Source organism: Hyperolius riggenbachi, chromosome 1, assembly GCF_040937935.1.
Source record: "Hyperolius riggenbachi isolate aHypRig1 chromosome 1, aHypRig1.pri, whole genome shotgun sequence".
In the NCBI taxonomy this organism is placed as follows: domain Eukaryota; kingdom Metazoa; phylum Chordata; class Amphibia; order Anura; family Hyperoliidae; genus Hyperolius; species Hyperolius riggenbachi.
Window position 1 is genome coordinate 273,336,486 of NC_090646.1, and position 18,991 is coordinate 273,355,476.

General features: G+C 46.2%; 1 protein-coding gene across 1 annotated transcript in view; it reads left to right on the forward strand.

Annotated features, from left to right (window-relative positions):
* The first annotated feature begins 54 nt into the window (after positions 1–54).
* Positions 55–18,991, forward strand: part of SARAF (store-operated calcium entry associated regulatory factor) — a 45,083-nt gene continuing 26,146 nt past the window's right edge. The window contains exons 1-2 of the mRNA XM_068271134.1: positions 55–308; positions 5,721–5,899. Coding sequence (XP_068127235.1) covers positions 218–308; positions 5,721–5,899 — 270 coding nt within the window. The 5' untranslated portion in view covers positions 55–217. The remainder of the gene's footprint in view (positions 309–5,720; positions 5,900–18,991) is intronic.

An 18,991-nucleotide genomic window follows, 5' to 3' on the forward strand; every position in this document is an offset into this window, starting at 1 on the left:
TTTCGTTTACTGCCGCTGCCCTAGCGTCACGATGTTTCCGCCCCCTGGCTTATGACAGCCAATGCGCGGCTGACAGGTCAGGTACAAGGAACAGGAAGACACTGATGAAACTAGGTGTAATAATAACATACGCATATAATATATGGACATTGGCCTGCTCAGCTGCTGATCAGTAGAGAGGAGAGAGACCACCTGGTCCTGTGAGGAGAGACCTGCCATGGAGAGAACACGTGTAGTAGCTGCTGGATTTCTGCTGTCATTTCTCGCCCTGCTGCAGCTGTCAGAAGTCCAAGGCTGGAGTCAGCATGGTAACATTGCTAGGGGGCTTAAAATATTCATATGTTATGATCAAGGAAAGCATGGCTAATGCATGTAACATTCCAGAAGATTAATCCATCACTATAGCTAGACTTTTGGTTCATATACCTCAGGAAGGCTGTAATATTATTTTATTAAATTGATTTATAGAGTGCCAAGATATGGTGCTGTACAAAGTTAGATACAGACATGGTTTACATAATAATACAGACAATGGAATACATAAAATATAGATATTAGTACATAGTACAGAATTGGTAGAGTAGTAATTACAAAATGTATTGCAAATTCCAAGACGCAGAAAGGGTGAGAGAGCCCTGCCCTTTTGAGGCTACAGTACAGTCACATTAGGTATTATTATTGTCATAAGCTAGGTGTCTTGGCTTTCAACAAGAGTTTTGGGTTTAAAGTGTGTGTATGCCACGTCTTCCGACGTACCTCAGTTGAAATGTAAATAATAAGGCTGCTCAGGCAAAATGTTGTTGAATTTAATTTGGCGGACTATACGCTCCGATCACTGGGTGCTGCAGTTCCTTATGCCTGTATTGAGATTACTGGCATAAGGTCTCACAAAACAACCTTTTGGAAGAAAAAAAAATGTATGTACATAGCTTACAGAAGTGCCACACATATATGTGTATGGGAATCCTTTCCCATGCCGATGGAGCCCTTTACACAATATAAAATAGTTTAAAAATGGAACTCCATATGTTTACTTTCCATAATGTTTTATTCTTTGGAGAAGGGTTACATCAGTCAGGTTTTTATTGCAGTCTGGTTTGTAATTGGCATGAATTACAGTGATTCCCAGACCACTTTGCAGTGTTGTTTTGAGGTTAGTGTTCCAACTGAGAAGATTCACTGTTTTTCTGTTGTAGTGAATTTTCACCAACAGCAGGAAGTGAGGAGATATAACCTAATGAAAACACAGACATCAGTAATACATTGACAGATACTTGACATCTTCCTCCCCTCACCGAGAACGGCAAAGAAAAAAATGTAGCCTGAGTTCCACTTTAAGTGGATATTTTTTTCACTGTGGTCATTGTCTGGAAAGTAGTGGAGTGAAGAAATTATTTTTTTTCTTCAAGATTTCTGGGTCAACACACTACTTCTCCACAAGGTGTATAATTTACAGAAATTGTATTTTCTATTCTGTATGCTGTTTTTCTAAAAAGGTGACTTTCTTATTCCTTGATGCATTTCACTGATGTCACTTAAGAATGCCTCAGGTATGCTGAGGCGAGGCAATGTCATAAGTATGCAAAATATGAACAAATTAAAAAATCAACCTACACTGTATTTCCATTCATCAGAGTAATCCTACGAGACTGGTTTACAAAGATGGGTGCAAAGAAAATTGAAACAAACATGTAGTAGGTGTCCAGAACATCCAATTATTTAAAGGAATACCTAGATGACATGCTGACATAGATACTTGTATGTAGAGTGCCAAGCTCGCAGATAACTATGCTGTGTTCCTTTTTTTTTTTTTCTGTCTTTACCTGAATGAGTTAAACATCAGGAATTCCAGTTACAGTTTCTTTCCAGCTGGGACCTGGTTGGACCATAGCGTACAGTGTTCTCTGCACGCTCTTGTAGCGGGTTGCTCCACCTGGATAATGTTGGTGGCGTCTGGCTGTCATCGGTTCGCGTACTCATTCTCCTCCTATGCTGTAAGCAGAGTTGTGCCGCCCTGCATTTCTTCATCGTGCCCCACCTGGCTACTTTTTCATGCCACCTGGCTGGAAAAAAAATTCTAGGGAGAACACTGGCTTTGAACACCTCATTAATAAGGAATCACAGCCATAAACACTTTCCTGGCAGAAAATGACTTTTGAGATTAAGGATGAGATAAAATAGTGTCAAAAAGCTGTTCTTAGCCGGTCCGTGGGCCTGGCCTCTTACTAATTTCATTCAGGTAGATCAGCGTGGAGCAAGTGTCATCAGGTGGCGCTGCCCTCTCCTACACAGCAGTCTGTTGGCCTCCTTTATCTTCCATATGGCTATCAATGCTGACATGCACCAGGAGCCATAGGAAGTACGCTGCAGCAGAGCAGATGGCTGTGTAAGGAGAGTATAGCGCCACCTGGTGACACATGCTGCATGCGGATCTACTTGAATTAAATTAGTGAGATGCCAGGCCTGCAAACTGGTGAGCCAGCTTTCTGAATTCCATGCTTTATAGATTTTATGGGAAATATCATTTTCTTTCTCTGCCTTACTTATGTAAAGTTGAAATTGCTCCATTTACCTCTCATCATACAAAAGGAGGTGCCTAACACTGACCTGTAACCCTCTCTGATGCCTAACACCAACCTCTACCCCTGCCTAATGCCTAAATCCAAATTACTGTCTGTGCTAGGTGTTATCCTGAAGTAGGGCTTTAGGAATCAAACTATGATTGAGGCTAAGTTCATCTTAGTATTTGGGACAGGCATGTTTTTTGGCAGCATTTGGGATACGAAGCAAACTTCAAGTGTGAAATCGCATATATTTTAATGAGTGAGTTCACACTGGCATTCGGTGGTAATGTTTGCTGACTCTGCATTAAAGGGTTATAATAGGAATCTTCTTGAAAACTTTTGTTAAGCAAATGGCGGTCATTTAGAGTGAAAAACACTAAGCACCTCTATGCTTTGTATTCTGCATATAACAATAGTTCCCTCACAAAAGGATAAAACTTAACATTTATTATTACATTAAAAAACTAGGATTACTGTCATATTAGTATCTACATAGAAGGTTGACATAGTAGGTAATAATATAAAGAGTCAAATACTCCTCCCACTGTCAACCAGATAATAACTGTTTACAAAAGACCCCCCACCATACATGAAAAACCCAACATGTTTCACTTCCTAATTGGAAGCTTTCTCAAGGGAAAAGTGCAGTGCATTAAGTGCATATAGTGTTAGGATGCATTACAAAGTTATTAAAAGCATTATCAATAGTAGCATAGCGTATAGGCTTATGACAGCAGCCAAGCCATTATGGCGTCTTCGCCCTCCTTTTATACTGATCAGAGGTCACATGGGGTATGGGTGGGGCTGCATTAGCTTACTCCCCCACAAACCCCATAAATGATTGGTTTAGAACTCTGTCAATCATATTTCATCCAATCAATGGAGGGCTCCATCTTTATACATGGGACTCAAAAGAGGCCCTTAGAGAGAGAGATGAGCATGGAAAAAGGGATATTGGTGCACCTTAGTTCGTTGCCTACCTCATATAGAAAACTGATAACATCATTTGTCCGTGCGCTAGGCTAAAAACCTTATTTTCCTCTACGCCGACATTCCAGGGCGCTCATTGGTCGCCAGAGGTCACATGGCGCCTCCCAGCCTCAGCCAATGACAGCGCGCGGTTTCCCCCATCAAACACAGAGGGCGACGATGATTCGTCCAGATACCAGTAGCCAATCCGCAGGACACATATGCGGAGGTAAATCCGCACAGTCCTCCGCTATAGGCTCACAGCGCAGATATTATTGGACGTCCTGGGGGGGAGGTAATATCCTTGTGCACCTTAGGGAGGGCATAAAAGGTGGGTATTGTTGGGAATTTATTCAAGATGTTATCAAAGTCTTTTTTATCGAGAGTTCCATTATCCCTTGCTGTCTTGAGTATTTCCTCCAGTTCTCTATAAAACAAGTCAGTGGGATTGCCTCTCAATTCTCGATATTGTTTACGATCTTTTAGTAATTTTAGACACATCTGTACATAATTTTCCCGAATCATCAATACGATATTCCCCCCTTTGTCTGATTTTTTTATCACAGTCTGATCATCTTTCATCAGTTTTTCAAGAGCTATTTCCTCTTCCCTGCTCAGATTCGACCGTCTGCCACCCGGACGTATATCATGATTATTGGCCAGATCCTCCAGATCTTTTGTGACCACACAGCCGGCTTATCATGGCCTGCACATTGGTAACATTAGCCGTCTTCAATGACGCACACTTGGCCCCTCCCCTCCCTCCCACGCTGCGCTGTGAGCCTATAGCGGAGGACTGTGCGGATTTACCTCCGCATATGTGTCCTGCGGATTGGCTACTGGTATCTGGACGAATCATCGTCGCCCTCTGTGTTTGATGGGGGAAACCGCGCGCTGTCATTGGCTGAGGCTGGGAGGCGCCATGTGACCTCTGGCGACCAATGAGCGCCCTGGAATGTCGGCGTGGAGGAAAATAAGGTTTTTAGCCTAGCGCACGGACACATGATGTTATCAGTTTTCTATATGAGGTAGGCAACGAACTAAGGTGCACCAATATCCCTTTTTCCATGCTCATCTCTCTCTCTAAGGGCCTCTTTTGAGTCCCATGTATAAAGATGGAGCCCTCCATTGATTGGATGAAATATGATTGACAGAGTTCTAAACCAATCATTTATGGGGTTTGTGGGGGAGTAAGCTAATGCAGCCCCACCCATACCCCATGTGACCTCTGATCAGTATAAAAGGAGGGCGAAGACGCCATAATGGCTTGGCTGCTGTCATAAGTCTATACGCTATGCTACTATTGATAATGCTTTTAATAACTTTGTAATGCATCCTAACACTATATGCACTTAATGCACTGCACTTTTCCCTTGAGAAAGCTTCCAATTAGGAAGTGAAACATGTTGGGTTTTCATGTATGGTGGGGGGTCTTTTGTAAACAGTTATTATCTGGTTGACAGTGGGAGGAGTATTTGACTCTTTATATTATTACCTACTATGTCAACCTTCTATGTAGATACTAATATGACAGTAATCCTAGTTTTTTAATGTAATAATAAATGTTAAGTTTTATCCTTTTGTGAGGGAACTATTGTTATATGCTGACTAATTCAGGTTCTGTGTTGTTTACAAATGCTTTGTATTCTCCAAGAATTGTTTTAGCTACAGCAAGCACTAGAAGAAATATTATAAGATTGTATAAAACACCCAGATCTTAAAGCAGCAGGAACAGCACATTGTTGTTCTTCATCCCCCTTCAACCAGAAGTCAATCCATTGTATGTCGTCCCGTTGTCCTTCCTTCCCTCTACATAGCAATAGTACACATTGCTCAGCTCTAGCCAAGGGACGTGTCTGTATAAGTGTATGTCAAGAACTGCCACACTAGGCGTCCCAATCCTTACAGGTGACAGTTATAGTGCATGTTTATGCACATTTAGGCTTGGAGTCCGTTCACACCTTTAGTTCTTAAAAATACTTCTAGGTGCAGGTTACATGTGCTTTACATGATTGCATTATGTGATATGTTTTCATTTCTTTCTATTCAATAATATATTTGTTTAGCTTTAACTTGTACTGTTAGTATGTAGGAACATTTTGTTTACATCAACTATTTTCACTGTCATTCTTATTTGATTTTTATTAATTATTGATATCTATCTATCCTTTTTTTTTTTTCTTGCAGACAGAGTTCTTTTAAGGGATATTCAGGCTATCACACTGTATGCAGACAGATACACCAATGCACGACGCTCTTCCCCTATTCCACAACTGAAGTGTGTGGGAGGCAGTGCTGGCTGTAGTGCTATGATCCTAGGGGCGGTGCAATGCCAAAATAAAGGATGGGATGGCATTGATGTTCAGGTATGTTTACCATTGTATGTCGGTGTATTTGTCAGGGCTGTGGAGTCGGTCCAAAAATCCACCGACTCCGAAGTTTAGGGTTCCACCGACTCCGTCTCCTCGACTCCTCTAATTTGCATATTACAATTTTGTTGATTAAAAGTATGTAACGGGAAATTTGTGTCTTAACTGCCAACGCTTAGGAATTTTACAAGACAACTGAAGTGAGAAGGATATGTAGACTACTATATTTATTCCCTTTAGACTAAAACTAGTCCTTGGTAAGAATACTTGTAAAAGGTACAAACCAGAACAAAGAACATCTATCAGGCCCTAGGCAATGTAACTGTGGGTGCATGTAAGAATGATGTGCAGGTGCTCTGCAGGGGAACGAGGAGATTCTTCCTCTATTACACATTTTTCATGTACAATCTGAACATGGATCAGGCCCTAGGCAATGTAACTGTGGGTACATGTAAGAGTGATGTGCAGGTACGCTGCAGGTGAATGAGGAGATTCTTCCTCTATTACACATTCTTCATGCACAATCTTAACCAGGTTTATGGGTGCCAGACAACACCTTTCTGTTCAATGTGCACAACATTCTCAGTGCATTCCCTGCAGCTCTGTGGGAAGTGCATATGTATAGTACTACTGTGTAACAAAGTAAACCTGAGACAGATGAAATTAAAGTTTTATACATACTTGGGACTTCCTCCAGCCCCCTTCAGGCTAATCAGTCCCTCTTTGTCCTCCTCCACCACCTGCATCTTCTGTTATGAGTCCAGGTACTTGAGCCAGTCTGGCATAGTGCGCATGCACACACTCCGCCACCGGAAGCGTACAACACCTGCGCAGCACTGTTGCGCAGGTGCAGAATGTTCCTGGCTGTGGGAGCGGCACGTGACTGGACTGCGCTGACTGGCTGAATTACCAGGACTCATAGCAGAAGATCCGGGTGGTGGAGGAGGACAGCGAGGGACTGATTGGCCTGAAGGGGGCTGGAGGAAGCCCCAGGTATGTATAAAAAAACTTTACTTTTTCATCCGTCTCAGGTACCCTTTAATTTGTAGTCACCAAACCAAATTTTAACAACATATCTAATTATTTGATTTCATGAACAAAGGGAGTGCAAACATTTGCATAAATCAGCATCAATGCAGAATTATTTCCATCTCATTGACCATCTCTATTAGTGACACGGCTACACATCAGGCTTTATTCTTACAGCATAGATGTTATTTAGTGTATATGTTACGGCCAGAACCCGAAGTTTGGCCACTTCTAGTTCTGGCCGGCCACTTCGGGTTCTGGCCGGCCAATGCGCGAAGTGGCTGCTGCGCTGCGGCCAATGTTAGAAATGGAATGATTCCTCTGACATTAATGTATCTTCTGGCCGCAGCGCAGCGGCCAAACGTATAACAACTTAGTTCATTTAATGCAATTCAGCCGTCGGCAATGTAACAATTCAAGCCGCCGGCTTTTTCTCTGCCTCTCTCTCCTCCTCTGCCTCTCTCTCTCCTTCTCCCCCCCCCCCCCCCCCCCCGCCTCTCTCGCTCTCTCCTATGGACAGCCGGGCGGGGACTCGAGTGTCCCCCCCGGAGTCGTTCGTCGCGGCAGGGGAATCCTGCCGTTCTTGCAGAGCGGGTGCTGGCAGAAGCGATGTCTGCAGCCTCCCCGCTCTGCTTTCCTGGTGCGACGAACGACTCCCGGGGAGACGCGTGTCCCCGCCTGCTGCCCATAAGAGGAGGAGAGAGATTCACAGCAATACCTGCTGCAGTGAAAATCAGGGACCGATGCTGGAGGCCAAGACTGACCTGCTCGGGGGAGGGGACAGAAATAACATTAAAGGTGAACCCTGCGTAATGTGTTTTTTAAGGAGGGAAATGCTGCCTCATGTTTTTATGTGTATTTTTGTGGGGAAATGGTGCCAATTGCGTGTACTTTATAGGAAACCCTGCCACATTACATGTATTTTGTAGAAAAAAAGCTGTGACAATATATGTATTTTGTGGGGTAACACTGCCACATTGGGCTCTATTCACAATGCCTTACCGCATGCGGTAAAATAGTATGTGCAAAATATCACCCAAAAGATCACCATTGTGTAATTCTCAAAGATTTATCTCCTTAATTTTCCGCCTGCGGTAATTGTGCGGTAAAAAGTGACTACATTTCCTCCAGTTTGAAATTCTTAATTGAATAAATGTGCGAATAATTGGTGATAAATAAGGATTTTTTTATCACCTAAAAGGGGCAGGTGATAATTATCACCTCTCTGCTGTTGGACTTTAGGATGGAGCCTTTTGAGCTTTGTTTGCTCGAGTTTGTCAATTTTACATAGGAGGCAGAGAAGACGAGTGTCTAATCTCAAGGCGCACTGTCAAAACTCGTACAGTCTTTTATATGATTTTATAGATGCCGAGGAGGAAATTCATCTCTGCTCTAAAAGATAAGCAACAGCATAATAACCTTTAAAGAAAAACATTTCTTTGTTACAGCTGATATAAATCTCCAGTGTGCCTACTTCCTGCTTTTATGGAAACAGACATATTGTTAACATCCTGTGTTTACAAATTAGCTGCTCTGCTGAGGAACCAAGATGGCACAGCTGAGAGCTCAAATTACAGTTGTGATTAGTCACAGATGAGAGGGAATTAGACAGGCTAAACTCTCTGAATACACACAGGGTGCATTTCTATAGGTTATCCCTCTGTCTTGTGCAAGGGTTCAGGTCCACTTTAAGGCTAGTTATACACCAGGACGTTGCGTTTAGGGGATGTTATAGGGCACATAACGTGCCCCTAACGCAACGCTTGGTGCTCTCTGGTGTGGACGTCGGAGTGAGCCGCGTTGTGCAGCTCACTCTGGCGTCCGTGATGCGTACTCTTGGACGCATGCGGCATCACGTGGTCCCGCCCGGCCAATCGCTGCACAGAGCGGCCGCTCCAGGAAGTAAACACTGCACGTCACTGAGTGCAGTGAATATTAATTAGCCATGTGCCTGGCCGATCTCCGCTCCTCCCCAACATGACTGCGCATGTGCAAGCAGTCTTATGCGGCTTAGCCGCGGAGAACGCACAGCATGCAGCACTTTGCTGCGTTACAATGTAACGCAACGTGGGCAGTGTGAACAGCCCACTTGTGTTACATTGCTGTGCGTTGGGGGAGCGTTACAGGCTGCACTAACGTGCGCCTGTAACGTCTCTGTGTGCAAGAAGCCTAAATGTGACAGGCTATCCTGGGTCATTTCTGTGTAATGGGTGGCAAGCATATGGCCTGCTCTACAGTGGTCAAAAAAAGCTTTATTTTCGCACGTTACCGACCAATTAGCGAACACTTAAAGGACTTACGAGGCCAAGAATTGAGAAAAAAAATTAAAAAAAGTTAGCTACCTGCGTCAGCTTGTAAGGCATGGAGGACGCCGTCCACGCCCTCCGGGCCGTTCCGCCGGGTCCCCGCCGCTCAATAGCCCCTCGAACTGTCCCCGACCGCGCGGCCCGGGTCGGGCTCTCCAGCCTGTACAAAGATGGCGGCCGGAGCTGGCCGCGGCTGCGCAGTACGCATAGCCGCGAGTGCGCAGCTCTAAGGCCAACCCCCCAATACACGTAACAGGCTGTTTCCTGTAGCGTGGATTGGGGGGTTGGCCTTAGAGCTGCGCAGCCGCACTCGCGGCTATGCGTACTGCGCAGCCGCGGCCAGCTCCGGCCGCCATCTTTGTACAGGCTGGAGAGCCCGACCCGGGCCGCGCGGTCGGGGACAGTTCGGGGGGCTATTGAGCGGCGGCGACCCGGAGGAACGGCACTGAGGGCGCGGACGGCGTCCTCCGTGCCTTACAAGCTGAAGCAGGTAGCTAACTTTTTTAATTTTTTTTTTCTCAATTCTTGGCCTCGTAAGTCCTTTAACAAATTTACCGCAACATTACTGAATAATTACTGACCGTTTATCGACAGTTTTACCGCACTTTTATCGAACATTTATCACACTCGGAAAATTTTTAGTGAATACTCAAAAAAAGTCGGTAATTATCACCGGACGTAATTTTGTGACCAAAAAAACATTTACAGCATGTTATTGTGAATAGAGCCCATTATGTATATTTTGGGGGAAAAGCTCCTGAATTATGTGTCTTGCTGTCTGAGTGGGTCTGCCTGCTGTCCCCTGGGCTTGTGTTGTTTGATTCCAAAGAGGTCTAGCTGCTGCCATTTGCTGTTTGTGGTTGGTGGGAACATTTTCTAATTACCATTAAAGTCACTTTGCCTCACTGTCTTTTGGGATGAAAACTCTGGCTCCCTGTCATTGTGTTACACTGTTACATTACAGTTAGCTCAGTCTACATATTCTCATGACCACACCCATTTTTCATTGTGGCACTCACTTCTATTCTGGTCCAGCCCTTTGGTCAAACTTGAGAACCCGATGTGGCCCTTGAGTCAGAAAGTTTGTCCACCCCTGTTCTAGACAGACAGATACAGGTGCTTTTGATCTATGCATTGGAAGAGCCGTTCTTGTTTATTATGTGAACTGATGACTGGTTTAACTCTGTAATCTTAAAGAGGAGCTGTTAGGTATAGGGTCTCAGAGAAAATAAACACATATATCAGTAGCTAAAGATTGGCTGTACTTACATTACATATGCATTTCACTGTCCACGTTTGGATTTCACAGAATTTGTATATAGTATATGCAGAGATAGATGCTCCTGACAGCTCATGGCAGGCTCCATGTTTGTGAAGCCAAATGTGTCGTCATGTCCTGCCTGCTTCTGATCACAGATACACTCCTTCTTGAACAACACGGTGTGCAGTGAATATTAATGAGCCATGTGGCTAGGAACAATAGCTGACTCCTGCAGAGTAGTCTGCCCGAGATTTATCAGTGCTTCGCGCGCTGGACTGATTAGAAGCTCCTGTACCGTCTCATTAGCAGCCGAGGGGAGGGCCCCAGAATGCTTTGCAGTTTAGCTGCGGCTTGCGGCTTTATGGGTCTATAACAGAGGTTAAGATAAGCACACATCAAAGGTAACTGAAATGTTTATCTTCACTAATGGCTTTTGAGCTTCCTTCTAAACTGTTTAACACAGGAGAATAGAGGTTTAAATTAGCTTCTGCAGCCTGACAGTTACTCTAATTCCTCTGACTTCCAGCTCTCTACAGCTTAACCACTTCAGCAGGGCCGGCCTTAGGTTTCACAGCGCCCTGAGCGTAACCATATTTTGGTGCCCCCCCATTCATCCTCTTCGCGTGCGCGCACACACACACACACACACACACACACACACACACACACACACACACACACACACACACACACACACACACACACACACACACACACACACACACACACACACACACACACACACACACACACACACACACACACACACACACACACACACACACACCTAACTATATATATATAGGCAGCAGATACGCCCTTTACTGTATATATATATAGACAGTGAAGGCAGATTCCCCCCCACTTAGGCAGATCCCCCCTTTAGTATATATAGGGAGATTCCCCCCTTAGTGTATATAGGCTACTAGACTTGTATATGTAGGCAGATCCCCCCCTTTAATATATATACGCTGCCTATATACACTAAAGGGGGGATCTGCCTACATATACAAGACTAGTAGCCTATGTACACTAAGGGGGGATCTGCCTATATATACACTAAAGGGGGGATCTGCCTACATATACAAGACTAGTAGCCTATGTACACTAAGGGGGAATCTGTCTATATATACACTAAAGGGGGGATCTGCCTACATATACAAGACTAGTAGCCTATGTACACTAAGGGGGAATCTGCCTATATATACACTAAAGGGGGGATCTGCCTACATATACAAGACTAGCAGCCTATATACACTAAGGGGGGATCTGCCTATATATACACTAAAGGGGGGATCTGCCTACATATAAAAGACTAGCAGCCTATATACACTAAGGGGGATCTGCCTATTATAGGCAGATCCCCCCTTAGTGTATATAGGCTGCTAGGGTGCAAGAAGGGGATGGGGAGCAGTTTGTTAATGATTACCACTATTCAAAGTATCTATAGAAGTGATTATTATGAGCACAGGACCAATAAAGAGCTAATACTGGCCCAAGGGCCCCGATGCGGTGACAACCTCTGCACCCCCTATTGCTACACCCCTGGACGTATGTACAAGGCTTAGCTGAACTTGGCATAAGATCTCGAGGCAGAGGAGAGAGAGGGGGGCACTCTGGGAACAAATAGAATATGGAAACTCCAGGACATAATAAAAGCCAATTATAAAAAAAAAAATAACAGTACTAATAAGATCATGGATTTCAACGTGGCCCAATGCAAAGCAGTAATATGCCATTTCTGTGATGAAAGGCAGATCCTGGGATCATGGGCAGGGAGAGGAGGTCACTCATACAGTAATCTGAGGAACACAAACACTTCAAAGTATACTAAAAAGAAAACTACAACAAAAAATAAGAAATAAAGTAGTACTGTGTCAGTCAAGCCCCATGGAATGCAGCACTGTCCCATGACTGCAGCTACACAACCTCTAGCCAGATGTGTCCCTAGAAAGCTGCAAATGATGAAGTCCATGTAAAGCTGTGCTGCTCAGACTGTCAGAAGCAGACACAGCCCACAATGCAGAGACACATCTGTACACTACATACCATGCCACAAAGAGGCAATACAGTAGAGTTCAGCAGCAGGAAGCTCCCCCAGACATAGCAGAGTTCTGCAGTACAAGGACCCCCACCCAGGGGAAAGATAAATTGAGGGACCCCCTCAACAGAGCACTCTCAAAACCCCCTCAAAGGAGCACTTCTGGGACCACCACAGGGGGGGGGGGGGCAGTCCAAGAACCCCCACCCAGGGGAAAGAAATCCAGGACCCCCTAAACAAAGTACTGTCAGGTTCCCCTCAAAAAAGCACTGCTGGGACCCCCCACAGAGAGGGAGCTGCCCCACCAGGACCCCTACTCCAGGTAAGAGGTCCAGGGACTCCCTCAAAAGATCACTCCTGGGACCACCACAGAGAGGGAGGCAATCCAAGGACCCCCAAAGGGAAAAATAAGTCCAGGGAGTCTCTCAAAGGAGCAATCTCCCCTTTAGTATATATAGGGAGATTCCTCCTTAGTGTATATAGGCTACTAGACCTGTATATGTAGGCAGATCCCCCCCTTTAATATATATACGCTGGCTATATACACTAAAGGGGGGATCTGCCTACATATACAAGACTAGTAGCCTATGTACACTAAGGAGGGATCTGCCTATATATACACTAAGGGGGATCTGCCTATATATACACTAAAGGGGGGATCTGCCTACATATAAAAGACTAGCAGCCTATATACACTAAGGGGGATCTGCCTATTATAGGCAGATCCCCCCTTAGTGTATATGGGCTGCTAGCCCTGTATATGTAGGCAGATCCTCCCTTTAGCGTATATATAGGCAGATCCCCCCTTAGTGTATAGGCTTATGCTACTAGTTGCAGATCCCCTTTAGTGTATTTAGGTAGGCAGCAGATATCCCCCTCCCCTCAGCATAGGTAGGTTGGGGATGGGGAGCCTTACTTGGTGCCAGCTGAGATGGATTCTGGGAGCAGGATGGCCAGGACTCATGTCACTATCTCAGTCACACAGGATGGCTGGCGCTTCAGGCTGCGCGCTTCAGGGCTCCATCCATCCTATCGTGGGGCTGGGCGGAGTCTCGCACTGACTCCAAGAGGCAGCGCCGCAGCAGTTCCTGGTCTTCGCTCCCATCACCCCCGGCGGCACCAGGGGGCGGAGCAAGACCCAATGCACGCAGCCGAAGCCCACAGCCGTCCGCAGCATAAAATAACATGCTGCCAGGGCGGCAGGACAGGAGCGCCCCCCTGGAAGCCGGCGGCTCGGCGCCCTGAGCGACCGCTCTGGTCGCTCAGGTCAAAGGCCGGCCGTGCACTTCAGGACCATAGGCTTAAACCCCCTCCCCAGTGACCAGGCTATTTTATTTTACAATTTTGGGCTGTGCAGCTTTAAAAGCTTGCTGCAGAGCCATACCACTACTGCCCACCAACAGAGCTTTCTGTTGGTGGGCTCTGATTGCCTCCCCCGATGTTTGTTTATTTTTTTGTATATTTGTTTATTTTTTATTAACAAATATACCCATTTTTTATTTATTTTTTTTCTCCTTCCCTAACTCCATCCCTCCATTCGCCAGCCAATCACCGCGATCGGCTGTCATAGGCATCAGCCTATGAGAGCCAATCACTCCTGTGCCTCCCAGGGGGACATCAGAGTGACACGGCTGTCCACAGTACAGCGCTGCCGTAGATCGCAACCAGGGCTGTGGAGTCGGAGTCGTGGAGTCGGAGTCGTGGAGTCGGGCAATTTTGGGTGCCTGGAGTCGGAGTCGGGAAAAAATGCACCAACTCCGACTCCGACTCCTAATGAATTTGTAACTGTAATTAAAATAGAAAATATGATAAAATGTTCTATTTCTCAGATAATAGTCATTAAAAATAATGTGTATATATACAGTAATAGCTGTGCTTAGTCCACAAAAATGAAATAAACCAATCAAAATTAGTTACTTGTGCTGCTTCAATAAAGCAGTCCCCGTATTTTTAAGGTCAGATATACATATCTGATTGTGACTGTATATATGATGCGTACACAGGAATCTCTTATATATACTAAATAACATCTATGCTGTAAGAATAAAGCCTGATGTGTAGCTGTGTCATGGGCGGACTGGCCCGGGGGGACGGGTGGCATTCTCCCCCCGGGCCGCCGCCACCTCAAACAATCTGGGCCGGTGCGGTGGTGAATTAGTTTAAAAATCAGCAGCTCCGCAGCCACTGGATTCAGCCCCGCCCCCAGCTGTTCTCATGGGCTCAACTCAGCTCTGTGTGTCGGGCCAGGGAGCAGGGCATTGTCTGAGAGCTCCTGCTCCTCCCGGCATCCTCTCTGCTACACTGTGTGTGTATGTGTTTAGGCTCCGCCCCCCTCGGCCTGTGGAGACCACGCTGGGACAGACTGCACGCCAGGCTGCTGTATGCACTCAGACATGGGGAGAAGCAGCCAAGGCTCTCAGTGCAGCCAGTTCCCCAGTGCAGAGAGACACCACACTGCACTGGCTGCAGGAGAGGATCAGATGCCTGGCTGTTCTGTATGCACACATGGGGAGAGGCAGCCAGGGCTCTCAGTGCAGCCAGTTCCCCAGTGCAGAGAAGAGGATCAGGTGCCTGGCTGGGAATTCCTTCTGCTTCATGCCTGTGAGTTTGACCACCCTCCCCCACTCCACAGCATTAGGTAGCCCGTTTTCCCCTCCCTCTCTATAGAGTGAGACCCAGCAGGTCTCCTTCCCCAATAGAAGCACTATTGCTGCCAGCATGCCCTCTTCCTCTATAGTGGCACAGCTGCTCCCAGCATGTCCTTCCCCTCCATAGAGGTACCACAAGTCCAAGCATGCCCCTTTCCCTCAATAGATGCACCAAAGCTCCCAGGAAGTCTCCCCCTCCAGAGGCACTAAAGCAGCCAGCATGCCCTTCTCCATAGAGGCACTTCTGCTCCGATCATGCCCCTCCCCCCCTCTATAGAGTCACCGCAGCCCCATCAAGTCTTCCTCCTAAGAACCACTACTGTTCCCAGCAGGCCCTTCTTCTCCATAGAGGAATTCCTGTTCCCAGCATGCCATCCCCCTCCATAGAGACACCACAACCCCAACAAGGTCTCGCCCTCCCCTATAGAGACACTAAAGCTACAAGCATGCCCTTCTCTGCCATAGAGGCACTACTGCTCCCAGCATGCCCATCCCTCTACATAGAGGCACCACAGCCCCAGCATGCCCCTTTCCCTCAATAGAGGGATCACAGCTCCCAGCAAGCCCCTCCCTAGAAGCACCACGGCTCCCATTGTGCTCCCTTCCTTCCAAAGAGGCACCACAAGTCCCAGCATACCGCTCCTCCATATATTGTTGGGTTGTCCCCAGGGTCTCACAGCTAATTGCTGGGCCCCCCTTAGTCTCCCCAAATTGAATAGTGGACCCCCGGAGCCTCTGCAGTGTATTTATAGCGGAGCACACTCACTGGTCCAGCAGGCGCGCTCATCTGTGTGCTAACGTCTCCATCCTCACAGGCGTCTCATCTCAGTGACCCATCAGCACATGGGTGTGTACATGTCACCAGGTCACGGAGATGAGGGGCCTATGAGGATGAAGCACACAGATGGAGGGAGGACAGGTGAGTGCGCTCCACTGAAAATACAGGGGCACCAGGGGACCATTTATTCACATTGAAAAGAGCCTGGGGAGCCCTGGGAGACAATCTAATACTATATGGAGGAAGAGAAGCATGCTGGAAGCTGTGGCACCGCTATGGAAGGGGAGGAGCATGATGGCAGCTGTAGTGCCTCTATGGTGTGGAAGAAGCATGCTAGGAGCTGTAGTGCCTCTAGAGAAGGGGAGGGGCATGCTGGCATCTGTAGTGCCTCTATACAGAGCATGGGGGGCATGCTGGAAGCTGTTCGCAGTTTGCCCCTATGGTAACACTGGCCGTAGCTAGTCTGGTGTTGGGTCTGTCTTTGGTTGAATAGGTTCCTATAGTATATGAGCAGTATGTGGGCGAGTGTATCTGTACTGGGCATGCGCAAGTAACATCCACACATGCCCAGTCAAATGAAGTGCTTTTGCATGAAGGAAAAGAGCTTTGCACAAGTGCCTTAGTTCTACTGGGCATGTGTGGATCTCATTTGCCCATTCCCAGTATGGACACGCTTGCCCACAGTCAAGCTTGCACACTGAAGTAACCTTTTTGACCATTTTCCTGTACTATCATTGCTGTCAGATGGGGTATTGTGAAATACCGAAGGAAGGGGACAGACAGTGTGGCTGCATTAAGGCTGGTACACACAATGCTATTTCCCATCAGATCGACAGGTCGAATTAATAATGTCTGGCATGTCTGATCTGCTCATAATTGATTTTTTTGATCGGGAAGAGATCAGACATGCCGTAAATTATCGTTTTGACCCATCAATTTGACGGAAAATAGCATTGTGTGTACTAGGCATTATGAAGCTTGTGGCACCAGCTTAATTTAGGGACTTAAGGGGCAGAGCTGGTGGTGGCTGCCTTATGCACCATGAGTGAGGGGACCCTGGCTGCACCCACCACTACACTGAGCAGAGGAGGAGACACTCAATGCTATACCACTGTGCTCCACTGTATGCAGAGTAGCAGCACAGCAGTCTTAGCTCATCCAGTTATACACCTGCTCTCTGACCTGGTTATCCTGCATCTCGCCTGATGACACGTGATGTGTAGGAGATGGAGATAGGCAGAAAGCAGGTGGCCACTGGTTGTGGAGGATGGACACATTGCTGAAGGAGGTAAGACTGTCAAGCACAACCACTGCACCACTACTCTGTTTATACTGGAGGAGAGTAGGAGGGTGACCACTAAAGGAGCTAAATGAGGATACGGGACCACTAAACAACCAAACCAGGGCTTACAGTAGATGGGAGGGGGGACCACAAGATCACTAGGGAAAGCTATATGGAGATTGAGGGACCATAAGACCACCTGGGAATACTTTGAGGGAGATTTTTTTAGTATTTATAAAGTGTCATAATTTTTTGCACCATCCTTCTACAGAGTACATATTCACGTCACCGACTGCCCTCAGAGGAGCTCACAATCTACCACAGTCATACTCGAATATCCTACCATATTATATAATGCATTTATACAGCACTGGCATCTTCTGCAGCACTTTATTGAGTACATAGTCATGTTACTGACTGTCCTCAGATGAGCTCACAATATAATCCTACCATAGCCTGTCTATTGTCCTCTCATATTATTATGTATTTATATAGCACTGACATCTTCTGTAGCACTTTACAGAGTATATAGTCATATCACCGACTGTCCTCAGAGGAGCTCACAATCTAATCCTACCCTAGTCATAGTATAATGTCCTACCATATTATTATTATGTATTTATATAGCACTGACATCTTCTGCAGCACATTACAGAGTATATAGTCATGTCACCGACTGTCCTCAGAGGAGCTCACAAGCTAATACCTACCATAGACATAGTATTATGTCCTACCATATTATTATTATGTATTTATATACAACAGACATCTTCTGCAGCACATTATAGAGTACATAGTCATGTCACTGACTGTCCTCAGAGGGGCTCACAAGCTAATACCTACCATATACATATGTCCATTGTAGTCTATAGCCAATTTAGGGGTAAGCCTTTTAACTTATCTTTATTTTTTTGTAATGTGGAAGGAAACTGAAGTGCCTAGAGGAAACCCACGTAGACAAAGGGAGAACATACAAACTTAATACAGATTGTACCCTCAAAGGCCCAAAGTGCACCAAGTAAATGTCCCCCACGCAATTACACCCCCCAGCCTAAAATGCTTAACGTAACTGCAAAATGTATCGTAGCTTTAAACTACCATTAAAATCATATCTTTATTGCATGCAAACGTATTTGGGCTGGAGATTCTGTTACCGGGCCTCTAAGTTGCAATTTCCCCCCAGGCCGAATTGTCCCAGTCCTCCCCTGAGCTGTGTCACTAATAGAGATGGTCAATGAGATGGAAATAATTCTGCACTGATGCTGATTTATGCAAATGTATGCACTCCCTTTGCTGATAAAAATCAAATAATTTGATATGTTATTAAAATTTGGTTTGGTGACTACAAATTAAAGGGTACCTGAGACGGATGAAAAGTAAAGTTTTATACATACCTGGCAGTGTTCTCCCCAGGATCAATCAGCCGGGCGGAGCGCCCGGGTAAATTTAATTACCGCCCGCCTGGTGTGATTGCATGCCCCACAGTCACCGTGCCCAAGTAGAATAAATTATTGTCCGGCTGACGTTGCGTGCCTGTCATTTGTGCCTACACGCAGCGCTGCATCTTGCAAGTCAGCAGCAGTTGCGAGCATAGGCATCGAGGGGAGGAAGGAGGAGGGGGCGGGGGATCGGATCTGCGCGCTTTTGAAAGTTTGCTGCCTGCTGGGCTGGGACTCCTCGGAGAAACCACGTGGGTGGCCAGGCTCTGTGCAACACTCACCAGGCTCCGTTACAGCGGCCCCGC